The 13,560-nt window shown below is 49.4% G+C and overlaps 1 protein-coding gene across 1 annotated transcript in view; it reads right to left on the bottom strand.

Moving 5' to 3' along the window:
* The window catches only part of TULP4 (TUB like protein 4), a 1,536,781-nt gene that overhangs the window by 794,399 nt on the left and 728,822 nt on the right, over positions 1–13,560 (bottom strand). The window contains exon 4 of the mRNA XM_069607877.1: positions 7,788–7,949. Within this exon, the coding sequence (XP_069463978.1) occupies positions 7,788–7,949 (162 nt within the window). The remainder of the gene's footprint in view (positions 1–7,787; positions 7,950–13,560) is intronic.

The raw sequence follows: 13,560 nt of genomic DNA, 5'->3' as shown, positions 1-13,560 counted from the left end.
AAACTGTCACCAACATCCTCTTTGTCGTTCCCTCTCCAGACCTATGGACCCTACATATGGTCTCTGTGCTCTCTCCTTTCTCTTCTTCTCCCATTAATGGTGGCACCCGGTGGGAGGCCCTCCTGGCCTCCTCCCACTCCTCTAAGGTCATCATTAATGTTTATGTGAATGGCACAGTCTTGGTCCAAGGCCCCCAGGCCAGCTTCCTCCTCTTCGATAGATGCTTCCCACGCCTCATCAATTTCCTATTTTCTCCTGCTGTCACCTCTCCCCCCTCCACGCCCTCCTCAGATCCCCCTGCAGCCTCCTCCTTGGCTACCTTGCCCTCTCCTCACTCCCTTTCTGCCCCCTCTCGGGCCTCTTCTACGCCTCCGAGAGGGGGCAGAAAGGGAGTGAGGAGAGGGCACTCCTCCGACATCTGCCGCCTTCTTGAGGAACTTGACCTTGATGTCCTCGGTCTCACCGAGACATGTCTCATGGCCAGCTCTGTCACAAGCTTTGACACTCTCCTCCCTGACTGCTACAAGATCCTCTCTGCGCCCAGGTACAACCGCTCTGGAGGGGGTGTAGCCCTGATCTTTCCTGAGTGGATTCCTGCCTCTGTCATTCCTACGCAGGCCTACTCCTCCTTCGAATGCCTAGTCTGCAGGCTCTCTCTCTCCCAGCCACTCCCTTATTGTGGCTACTATCTATCGGCCACCTGGTCAGATCTCCTCCTTCCTCTCTGAGTGGGCGGACCTCTCCTCTTCCCTCCTGGTCTCGACGACTCAACTCCTCCTTCTGGGAGATTTCAACATCCACCTGGATGCTTCCTGTCCTTCCTCAGGACTCTTTCGCAACCTCTGCGACTCTCTCTCATTCTCTATTCTCCGCTCTGGCCCGACTCACTCCGCAGGGCATACTCTGGATGTTCTGATCTCCTCGGACCTTCCCCTCTCACCACTCCTCTCTCCTGGAGTGATCACTTAATCCTTTCCTCTGAGCTCACCCTCTCTACCCCTCAGGCCAAGCCTACTCCATCACTGCCTCCCACCTTCTCGGTCATTCAACCCATGAAGCGTGTCTGTTGAGGCTTTCGCCACCACTTTCTCACCTCCCCCTTCTCCTTTGGCTGACTCACACCTGGACACAGCCCTTTTTATGCTCCATTCTGCTATAAATGACACTCTCGATGTTCTTGCCCCTGTCATGAGGATCCGTCTGAAGCCCAAAGTTAAGTGCAACTCCTGCTACAACTCAGACCACGTCACCCTAAAACGCAAGTTCAGGGTGGCGGAGAGGAAATGGCGTGCTTCATGCACATCCTCTAACAAACTGGCTTCCTCCCTGCTCCAAAGGCAATACCGTCTCTCTGTCCGTACTAAGAAGAGAGCCCACATCCAAGCCCGCGTCTCTGTGGCATCAAACAACTTGGCTGAACTCTTTAAAATCTGCAAGGAACTGGCCAATCCGGCTGCAGTCTCTACCTCTCCTGTGCCTTCCCAGGCCCTCTGCACGGCACGGACTTCTCATTTTATCTCTAAAACGCAGGACATCCTGTCCTCTCTCTCCTCCTCTCCCCTTCCTGCCTCTACTCCCTGCTCTTCCTCCTGCCCTTCTTTGGCCTCCTCCCCCCCCCCTTCTCAGCCTTTCCCCTGTTCTCTCCAGATGAGGTCTCTAGACAAGTCCGATCTATGAAGGTCTCGTCAAAGCAGGTGCACCCCTGTTCCTCCAAAACTATCAAGGACCACATTGACTCCCTGGCCCCTGCCCTGGCTGACTTCTGCCACCACTCCTTCACCACTGGAGTCTTCCCTTCCCCTCTGAAGCACTCCTTTGTGCACCCCCTTCTTAGGAAACCCTCTGCCGACCCATCCTGTCCGGCTAATTATCGCCCAATCTCCATTACTCCTTTGCTGGGCAAACTCTTGGAAAAGCTGGCCATCTCCCAGCTCAATCTTCATACTGAATCTGTTGGTTGTCTCCATGATCATCAGTCTGGCTTCAGAGCTGCCAGAACCACGGAAACTGCTCTCCTGAACATCCGTGAAGACCTGCTCTCTAACCTTGATTCCAACACCCCTTGTGTCCTCATTTTACTTGATCTCTCTTCTGCCTTCGACACAGTCAACCATGCCATCCTGCTCAACCGTCTCTGTGATAACCTGGGGATCACCGGTAAGGCCCTGGCGTGGCTGACTTTTCTCTCCGATTGACCCTGCCCGGTTCAACTTGGGTCCTTCCTGTCCTCTATCTCTATCTCTACCTGTGGTGTCCCGCAGGGGTCTAAGCTCTCTCCCTGGCTGTTCAACCAATACCTGGCACTTCTTGCCTACCGCATTGCCATGCTCTGCCCCAACTTCCAGTGCTATGCGGATGACACCCAGCTCATTTTCAGGCAACCCTCAGCCACCTCTTCTCACTCTCTCATTTCTGACAGTCTGTCCGCCATCCATGAGTGGTGTGCTGCCAATGATCTCTGCCTTAATGCCAGTAAGACCAAGATTCTCCTCATCGGCTCACCCACACCCTCCTTTCTTGTCACTCTCTGGCCGGCCTCTCTTGGCCCTCTTCCTCCTCCCACCTGTGAGGCAAAAAACCTCAGGGTCATCTTCGACTCCACACTCTCCTCTCCTCACATCTCTGATGTCCCTAAGAAGTCACACTACCAGCTGCACCTCTTCAGAGGTATTCTTCCTTTCCTCTCCTCTCCTTCCTCCAGAAGCTCACTATCTCCAGAGCCCTGGTTCTCTCTAGGCTGGACTATTGCAACAGCCCTTTTCTAAATCTGCCTGCTTCCACCCTCCGCCCTCTGCAACTCATCCAGAACAGGACTGCAAGACTTGTCCTTGGCCTCAAGCCCAGGGATCATATCTCTCCAGGACTGAAATCTCTGCACTGGCTCCCAGTGGCTGCAAGGATTAAGTTCAAAACCCTTTGCATTGTCCACAAGGCCTTCTGGGGCCTCAATACCTTCAACTCGCTCTTCCTAAATATCTTCCTTCTCAAGCTTTTCGCTCTTCCGCCTCCAACTTCCTCAGGGTCAGTCGCTTCTCCAAGCAATGAGTCGGTGGAAGATCTCTTTCTTCGGCTGGTGCCTCCCTTTGGAACAGCCTTCCTGCCTTCCTGAAACTTGAGGAGAACCATCTCCAGTTCCGGAAGCACCTCAAAACCTTACTCTTTGCTTCCGCTTTCTCTCCTCCTCTCCCCTGCTGATTTCCTGGCTGAAACTGACACTGCACTGGCTACCTGGCCACCCCCTGATCTCAGGCCCAGGTCCCCTCCCCCGCCAGTTGCACACCTGCATTGCCATCCTTGCAACCCATAACTTTGGGACTGTTTTCTGTGTCCCTACAGTCCCTTACTAGCACTTGACACTTGATGCCTGCACTTACCCTTCACCCCTGTACTTGCCAGCTACTGGCAGTACTTTTCTTATTGTTAGTTATTCTATTATCCCTTGTATTGCACTTTCTGCTTCCCCCTTCCTATGCACTTGCGCGATCTGAAAGACACCTGGCCTAGTAGGATCGTTGTCGGTCTTCCCTCTGTTCCCCTGCCCTAGCCTCGTCACGCATTGAAACACTTGTGGGGGGCGCTGTTGCGCACGAGAGAAAATGGTCGCTCCCGTGTGAGCTCCGGCAAAGACCAAGGCCGTAATGCCGGCCTAAGCGCTCCTGGTGACCGGTTCATGACAAATATCACATGGAAAGTATAGCAACGCTGGCGGAACCACTACGGGAAGTTTGAAGCTTGAGATGAAAGGGATTCCCGAGACTGAGCAATATACGAATCCCACATGAGGCGGGAAGCGGAGCCCGAAGATTAGCCGCGGATCGATGGGTGGAGGCTGGCGTGGAACAACGCAAGCGTCCGCAGAGTGACAGCACACCAGCCACTTGAACGTGTAGCGGGCGCTCCGCTCCTCGTTGAGCGCCTGCGGACCCCCCCGGACACTCAGCGACCACCGCGCTGTCGCTGGCTGCAGAGCGGGCCGGGCCCCTGTGCGCGGTCCATACGTGTGAGATACTGTGTGCAAGGCCGCGCGTCCCGTGGAGCCCTGGAGAGTAAGGTTCCGGATTTGAAGCAGACCTGCTACAGATAAGTGGGGTGGCGAAAGCGGGGGGAGGCACAGAGGAATGCGAAGTCCCCATGGGTTATTAATGACACTGGTGCCCTTGTAGGGTGTGAGGAGTGGGGCCCCATTCTCCCCTCCCTCCTCCCTGGGGAATAGGACGCTTCCTGCCAGCTATCCCTCCTTCCGCCTTCCCTGGGGAAGACTACTCACTACGGCTGGGACACAGACGTGGTAATCCGGCCACTTGCATGGTGCTGGGGCTCCACTGGAAAGGCACACATATTACGGAGAAGGGTGCCTGAGAACACACGCGCCTTGGGTCCCAGCAGGGGTTCAGTAAGCGGTGGGCCTACACTGACACTCATTGGCGCGAAGCGGATGCGCAGGGTCGCTTCTACGCCAAAAAAAAAAAGTGATAAAAGCCCCGCACAGGATATCACAATAGGCCGTGATCCTCGGAAGCCAGTCACCTTGTAGTGGTTATGTGACTCCTGGAGAAGTGCGATAGAGGTGCAACACTGGATTGAACTTGTGCCATACTCTAATCTATCAGTGAGGGGCCACACTGAGAAAAAGCACTGATGATACAATCCTACAACACCCCGTAATGGGTGTCGCTCAGTTCTAGGCGGGTGCAGGCCCCCTCATTGACGACAGTGTTTCAGTCCCTGATCCATAATAGCAGTAGCAGCTTGTATACACGGAACTCTGCAGTGGGTCACAAGCTAGACCGGCTGGAACGAGCCCAGGGTCTTGACCCCTTACTACTCACTGGAGGGCAGAACAAACCCCTCGCCCAGTACACCCCATAAGAGGACAATGGTAACTCCACCTTGTACATTGCTAGTGTGAAGTGCATGAAAGGGTGCATTGCAACCTGGCTCATAAGGTAGTTGGCATCAAAGAAAACACTGCCAAAGGGTTGGGCCATCAAGAAAGGTAAAGGAGCCATTGATAAGTACACAACACCACTACAGAAAGAGCCCGAAATCACGATGGCGGAGGGTACGCTCTCACAAGAACAACAGACTCCCTCAGCGACGGTGATGGACGCTCAGGCGGTCTTTCTAGCCATGCAACAGGGCTTTTCGGCTCTCATTGACAAACTGGATGGGATCCCGGCGAATGTGGCATCCATCAAAACACAGCTCGACAAAACAACTTCACGCATGACCGAAGCTGAAACAAGAATATCGGGTGCTGAAGATGCTCTCGAAGCCCTGAAAACCACGGTCTGAACGATGGCTATAGATTTGGGGACTGTGAAGGCCAAATGCGAAGACTTGGAGGCGAGGTCACGATGCAATAATATTCGCATAATTGGTGTTCCGGAAGATGCAATGAAAGGTTCAATGGAAAAAGCAGTGGAAGATCTATTGCGAACCCTCCTGGGTGACCCGGGATGGTCACCGATGTTCATTATCGAACGGGCTCACAGGTCCCTCGCCCAAAAGCCGAAGCCAGGAGCTTACCCTAGGCCGATAATAGCTTGAGTGATGAACTACAGGGATAGGGACTTAATCCTGAAAGCCGCGAGAGAAAAGCAGGACCTACGATGGGAAGCCAATATCGTATGTATCTTCCCGGACTTTACTTTGGCAGTACAACAGGAAAGGAAACTCTTTATAGTGGTTAAAAAACTGCTACGGGAACAGCAGATTCAGTATGCTATGCTTTACCCAGCGAGGCTCAAAATACACTTCCAGAATAAAATTCACTTTTTTACGTTCAGAGGAAGCGGCGAACTTTGTGGAAACGCACATCCCGGCTCCGGCTGGCCTCCCCAGAATAGAGGAGTCCTAGTTATTTCTGTGGTTATGTAAAAGCTAGCAAGTTCTGTTATGTAACGAAAAATTCCGAAGTGATGACCCCCCCCGTCCAAGGGCGTTCCATATAGGGGGTGTATAAGGTTAACTCTACAGGTTATGGTAATGTGTGATACCCCCACAGGTCTCAATATGTGTGAGAGCAACAATGTTGAACCAGTCTACCTTTCAATTGTTTCGAGATGGCATGGGCACTGGGACAGCCACAGGCCCCCCTGTAGCAGGTGCACATCCAGAGATGGGAGGGAGGGTTGGGATCTCATGAGCACAGTTGAAGTTGGGGGAACTGTGAGGGAGGAGGGAGGGGACAGGTTGGGTTTGTTGGGGTGGGGTTATGTTAAGGATGGCAGTAAAATAAAATGCACACAGCTAATGAACAAAATGACCATCACGTTTCTAACAGAGGCATATATTTTTGCATGTGTTAAAAGTTGCTTCATAGAATTTATTTAAAAAAAAATTAAAGAAACACTTGTGTATAGGTGCGTTATAAACGCCATATCATATCATACACCTGGTAGTGGGGGGCATCACAACATATGGGCAGATGTGCAGCTGGATAGGGGAACTATGGGAACAACAGCGAGGGCCCCATATATGGGAGGTGACGGACTGCAGGCATGTCTGAACTCTTACAGCTTGTGGGACGCCTGGCGCTTCTTTCACCCTCAGGAAAGAGGATTTACCTTCTACCCTGCGCCCCATGGGACATATACTCGGAGAGACTATTTTGTAAGTACCGAGCGAGCTTCTGGAGGTAGCATCAGGCTCTGAAATCCACCCGATTGCCTGGTCTGACCATGACCATGACATGGTATCCCTGGAATTGCCTTGGGATGAGTTGGGTCCTGAAAAATCGATATGGAGGTGTAATGAGTCTGTAAAGAGGATATGCAGGAGTATTTCCTCTTGAATGACATGGGAGAAGTGGATCAGGGAACGGTTTGGGACTCGGGTAAGACAACATGGAGAGGTCTCCTGATCAGAGAGGGGGCGCGCAGAAAGAGGGAGCGGGCCTTGTTGGAGAATAGGCCGCGTGCGGCAATAGGGACTCTGGGAGAAAGAATACGCCATCTTGGCTCACGGAGGAGCAGACATGGGAGCAGGCTTCGCTGGGTCTGTTTCAGGACTCTAGGAGGTATTAAGTGAGCATCTTGCGGCCCGCCAGCAGCCAAGATCTTCCGCTAGCCACAAATGTTACGTCCGCCACTAAAAGCCATCAGGAACTGCATATATTTGCCGAATGCTGTGGACATTGTACGGAGGCCATCAAGGGAGCAGCCACATCGCTGGCGCTCCTGGCTACGCCCCCTTCAACTTTGATTTTATGTGCCATGACAACAAATTAAGACACTCTGAAAGACAGCAAATTAGGTTCTCTTAAAGCGGAAACGCAGCACACTGTGTGGTCATCTAGCTGTATGCATAAGATGGCCCAGTGAGTGAGCTGCGGAATCCAATGGAAAACATAAAACAAAATAACACTGCAGCTCAGTGCGCAGAGCAATCATCAAAACCTACTTGAGCATAGCTAGATATTCGATCATCTCAGCTAAACATGCACACAAAGACATCCAATATTAGAGTTCCTTGTGACCAACAGGAAAAATATGTGGTTGTCAGACAGCCAGTACAGACATGGTGGGTGAAAAATAACTCACGTAATGCCTTCCCATCCTCCTTTCCTCCAAAGGAGTTGCAAGACAGGGTGTGTTTACTTTATCATAAGAACCAAAAATGAGGGTGTCTAAGCCTGCAAAGAAGAGCCTAGGTCAAATTAACACACTGCTGAAGTGAAGGTGCTCAGTCCTGAAGAACATCCCAAAATAGTGAGTTATCAGCACAAGTAGCAGAAATACAATTTAAAAAGCAAATGGTTGGTGAAGAAAAAAATAGGAGCTTACCTGCTGGTCATCCGGCGTCCATATCCCACATGTAATCTGGCTATCCAAGTTGATTTCTGAAGACCAATGCCTCTGCCCGCTCACAGAACCTACCAGCACAAAGCCATCCCTGTACGAGATAAGTGCCTGGGTCCCATCATGGCTCCACGTGAAATCACTCACCTGGAAAGATATACAAGCAAAATATTCACTGGAAGCGTCAAGTACTCCTGCCTGAAGGGAAAGATATGAATTAATACATACATTTTTGTAACGCACTCAATACCGGAGATTAGTCTTGAAGCGCTGGACAGGGATTCAAAGTTGCATTGCTCTGCGTTGTCTTGCTTCAAGACAAACACATTGCCCCTGAGCTATCCTCCCGCCCCAAAGACACGACAATGTTTCTTCATGCAAGCTTCTGACAATTATACAGTCTGACTCCAAAGGAGGGGTGGAAATGTCAGAGTGCAAAGAGCAGCCGTAATACACTTTTCCTCTGACAGCGAGTTTTATGGCACAGGCAAACAGTTACCTGGAAAAGGTCCACTCAATTATCCATGCAGTACGCCTCTGCATATAGTTCATAGGTGTTTTAGATGAGATCTAAAATACTTGGTAGAGATTCTCCCATTCTATTCTGCCACCATTTTTGTGGATTAACACATGCCTGTAGGATCTCTTTAGGAAGCAGAAAATCTTTGCCTGTAATGCTATACGTAGGCTATCATCTTCTGGAATCCTTTTCCACATAACCTGAAAGGTGAATCTGCAATCAACATATGGATCTTCTTTATCAAATATGTTTTAAAGATTTTTCATCTCGAAAACATACACTGGATCTGATCAGAAAAAACAAATACAACAAGTAGAGACAAAGTCACCAATGCTATTGCCAAAGGTATACAATACCAGTTAGAAATGTACAATGTAAACATTTCTTCTTGGTTTTAGAGTTCTGACCGATTGCCCCAGTTGGTTTCTTAACAAAAATAAAAACTTTTTTTAAAACACCATCTCTGCTGCCCGAGTGGCATTACAAATGCTCGATTGCCATGCTAACGCTAAGAAAGCCTATGCTCATACCAGAAGAAGGGTGGAGACCACCAGAACAATCATTTGGGGGTCACAATTCGGGAGCAGGGAGGTCGAGGGGAGGGGAGATGGGAGAGGGGAGGTGGACAGTGAAATCCAAAATGGTGTTTCATCCCTTTCCACCTCTATCTACATTGTTGACATCACATATAAAACCCCCAGAGCACACGGTCCACTGCACTCATTACCAACTTCCCCGGTTTTAGGCTGCGGCAAGCTATCCCTGTTCATACATTTTCTGGATTCGATCATCTCTGGACACCGAAGTCAGGCTCGATCCACTTTGGGGAAAAGTGTATTCTAAGACTAATAGGGTACATTCCTCTTCCAGCTAGGGATGTAATGTGTTCTTGGCCTTCTTTTCTGGATTCCTTCTGCTCAAAGCATTGTATTATCAAGTTTTTATACGAGAATAATATTATTAGGTATTTATGTAATGCTTTAATGCCAGATTGCTCTGGCTTCCAAGCAATGTGGTTATATTTGTTTGTAATGTCCAATTTCACAGCACTTAAACAACCCTGGAAAAATGAAGTGCTTAGTTGGGAGTCAAATCTCTGTCTGCAGACTGTGCAGAGATCTGAATTCAGTGCTTAACTCACTGAGCTATCTTGTCAGCTTGCTCTGTACCAACCAAAGATAGAAAACTATTAGGGACAGCCATTACACCAGAGAACATATGGCGAGTCCGGATGTCTATTTTTAAATTTCATATGTGGGAATTTCTATACCCCAGATGTGGCCTGGTCTGTGGTCTAGAAATATATAACCTATATAAGTTCATGCATGCTTAAAAAGAGATCTGAACTGGATTAATTAGGTAGCAATCCCGAGGACGGATTCCCCTCTCTCCTTAATCCTTTTTCTTGGAATTGGTCCTGCTCAGACTGTTCCACCACCCAGGCGTGGTGACTAGCACCCACATGACACTTATTCCGGTTCTCAGGCATGTGTGTCCTGACCTCATATGTGATGCGTCTTACAGAGAGCCTAAAGAACATGGCAACTTCCAGAGATGGTTCAAGGGTTTTAATTAATATTTTTGGCAGGGTGCTGAGGGCCCCAACCCAAGCTTTCATAAGCGCCAGGTTAGTACCTAAAGCTTATTGACTGTCTATGTTCTACCTCACTGTCAGTGAGGGCCTAAAGTTAATCAACTCATCTATAATCTCCCTTCTTATTTATTCTGTGATTGTTTTTTTTTAGAGTTCTTAACTGCAGTACTCCTTTGTTATGTACTTTTTAGAAATATATTGTGAATATTATATCTTGTGTGCTGCACCGCCACCCTCTCCACCTCTACCCTCTCCACTCCACCTCTACCCTCTACACACTCCACCTCTATCCTCTACACACTCCACCTCTACCCTCTCCTCTCTCCTCTACACACTCCACATCTACCCTCTCCTCTCCACCTCTATCCTCTACACACTCCACCTCTACCCTCTCCTATCCACTCCTCCTCTCCTCTACACACTCCACCTCTACCCTCTCCTCTCCACCTCTACACACTCCACCTCTACCCTCTCCTCTACACACTCCACCTCTACCCTCTCCTCTCCTCTGCACACTCCTCCTCTACCTTCTCCTCTACACACTCCACCTCTAAACACTCCACCATCTCTACACCTGACCCTCTCCACTGCTGCCTGGCCCTCTCCATGCCACCTACTAGACCCTCTCCACTCCTACTCCACCCCACCATCTAATCATCCTCCTTTCACCCTCTAAATCGATTTCCACTCAATCAAAATGTCCTCCAATACTCTCACTCACCCACCCACCTTGCACACACACTCACAACACAGAACTACTTGCTCTCGCCAACAAATACCTCACCTTTTCTGCAAACTACTTCCAAACTACTTCCAAACTACAGTCCACCATCCTTCCTTCTGCTTGATGCTTGGTCTGACACCTCCTCCTCCTCCTCCTCCTCCTCCTCGTCCTCCTCCTCCGTCCTTAACCGAACAACCTACACCTTCCAATTTCCTGTCCCCCTTCTTAACATCGCCTTCCTTCTCCCATTGGCCTTTTTCTCCAAACCAATCTTGCCCTAACTTACGCGCACGGGTGGAGATACAAGTATCAGCTTGTATTAGCCTAGCTTTTTTTTGCAGTGTGGGTCCGCTGTGCCGCAAAAATGGCAGCATGTATCAGGAAATGTATTCGTGTCAGGGAGCCACGCTGCAGCTAAGTCTGAGGTGAGGTTTGAAGAGCTTTGGGGTTTCAAAGAGCTGCTCTGCAGCATACTTGTAATAGTCTCTTGTGGGGCTCTGTGATAGATGCTGGAGACTGGTGTGCATGGACATCTCACAGCCACGCAGATCCTCTATTGATTTATTTGGTGGCTCACTCTCTTCCCTCTGATTGGAACAATATGCAGACTGGAATAGTCTGCCTCGAGGTTCGGGTGGGTTGCAATCTTGCTGGCTGTCTGCCCAGGCTTTTGATGTCTGTAGTTGCTTACCATAATAAGATAAGAACTGGCAAGTATTTGTTTGAAGATGTATGGGGTGATTTAAAGTGGTACTGTGCATGCACATTAAGGCATGTGGGGCACTGGTCAGGAACTGGGGCCCTCCCAACTGCTACCATCCCCCTGTGGGGTAGAGCTGGCTCTGGCTTCCAGCTTGGTAGGTCTCCCACCCTAGGCAGAGAGGAGTTCTCATCCCCTCTGGACAAGGTCAGATTAATTACCTTGTCACATGTTTCACAAATCAATGAGCATGCCTGTGTCCCGGGCAGAGACTAACGTCATAGCCTCACAACCTTTCAGTTTTCTGCAAGCCAATCAAATTCACTCGCAGTTCCACTTTGTCATGCTCCTAACCATGACTGCGGTTCTGCTTTGCCTGTTACAGGTGCACAATCAGGGTTTATGAGAAGCATAGCCAAATACTGTCTACTTCAACAGCAAAGAGTTGCAGAGTATGGTTAAGAAGAATAAAAGGCCAGTCTTCTTGACCATATAGCTTTTGCTGCTTACAACTAACCTAAGACACTACAGTACAAGGAAAAGAGGATGGGGCATGATTAATGCTCCTGGCTTTATGATATTTATGTTTTCAACATTACCATCTGTATGTATCAATATTTATTTACTAATCTTTCAACAAAGACTTGCGGCGGCAAACCAGGGACTAGTGGTGCCATACGGGATATGGAGGCAGATTCCTGTTTGATGATTGAGATCTGGGTGAAACTGGTTACAGCGCCACAGAGAAATAAATCAAAAAAATGTTGAGAAGTGGAAGAGGCCCAGTTTATAATTGGACCTTAAATGGTAAGAAATTACCTGTCTGAGATCAAGCCTGAATCTCTGATTTTGAGTCATTATACGGGAAGTCTTATGCAGTAAACTACAGTATCTGAACAGCCTAGACATCATAAGGGGAGGCCAGAGATTGGCCGCTAATGAGGTCCAACCAGCCTATGAGTTCTCAATTAATGAGGTATTGGAGGGGATAAATATACAGCATCCAAATCATTGTCCGGGGGCAAGATGGCATCACAGCGGACTTCTTTAGATTCCAAGTAGAGCTATGTGGGCCAGTTCGAAACATTAAGGTTTAATGCCAAAATGACCACAAAGAGCAACCTGCCCTCTTGGAAGAAGGCCCTGATTTAACCCATTTTCAAAAAAGGGGACAGAGGTAGCCTTGTGCTCATACAGACCGATCTCATTACGGGACTCTCTCCAAACCTTTTTGAAGAGTACTTCTGTCCAAGATGGACTATTGGATGTCAAACAACACTAAATTATCACCTATTCAGCCGGGCTTTCGCCCAGGCTTGGGCACGAGTGAACAAACATTACACATCTATGACGGCTAATAAAATTTATCTAAAGAAAGAGCCAAACTATTTAGCCTTTATAGACGTGAGTATAGCATTTGATAAAGTTAACCGTCAAAAGCTTTGGCTTGTACTCCGGTCCATAGATTGTCCTCTGTGTGATTGTTTGGTTCCCTTAGTTCCCTTCGTTCCCTCCTCCTTCCCTCCTTCTGCACTCTCCTCACCTGAGCTGCCGGAATCGTTGTCCGTAGACTGTAGGTTTCACCTGGCCAGGTAATCCTACTCCCTTCTTGGATGAATGTGCTCGTCACGGAAGGAAGCCACAGTTACCGCTAGGAAACAGCAGTTCCGTGGCCCCTTTTCCGGAATCAAGCCGGAGGAAGGGAAAAACCCAATCGGGAAGAAAAAACCCTTTGCAGCACTTGAGTTCTCTTCTTTCTCCTCTCCGTAGGTGTCGGTGAAGGCTGAGCAGGAAGCAAACGAGCAGAATGGTGTGAAGATCGGGCAGCGCCTTTGAGGGGAGCAATGAGGGAAAACAACGCTGGCAGAAGAGACCTCCGAAAGGTAAGCTCGTGACGGGTGAGTCCGCCCAGTAGCTCCCAAGGAGAGCCGGATCCGGTAGAGCAAGGAAGAGGGCAGAAAGAGATCCGGGAAGCCCAGCCAGAAAGGCGGAAGAGAAGGGAGACAGAAACAGGTAAGATGGAGAAAGGCAGGTCCGGAGAAAATAAAGGAACCGGACCTAACGAAAACACAGGAGAGCGCCCAAGGGAAGAAGGAACAAGTTACTTACCTGTAACAGTTGTTCTCCAGCATGGGTCTGGCATGGATGCACATGCTCATGAATATTCCCGTCGTCAGGCCGGGAATCCTCGGTATAGAAAAAAATCAGTATCAGTTTCGT

The sequence above is a fragment of the Ambystoma mexicanum genome, chromosome 4q (assembly GCF_040938575.1).
Source record: "Ambystoma mexicanum isolate Mex_15411 chromosome 4q, UKY_AmexF1_1, whole genome shotgun sequence".
Lineage (NCBI taxonomy): Eukaryota > Metazoa > Chordata > Amphibia > Caudata > Ambystomatidae > Ambystoma > Ambystoma mexicanum.
This window is presented reverse-complemented; position numbering and strand designations above follow the sequence as displayed.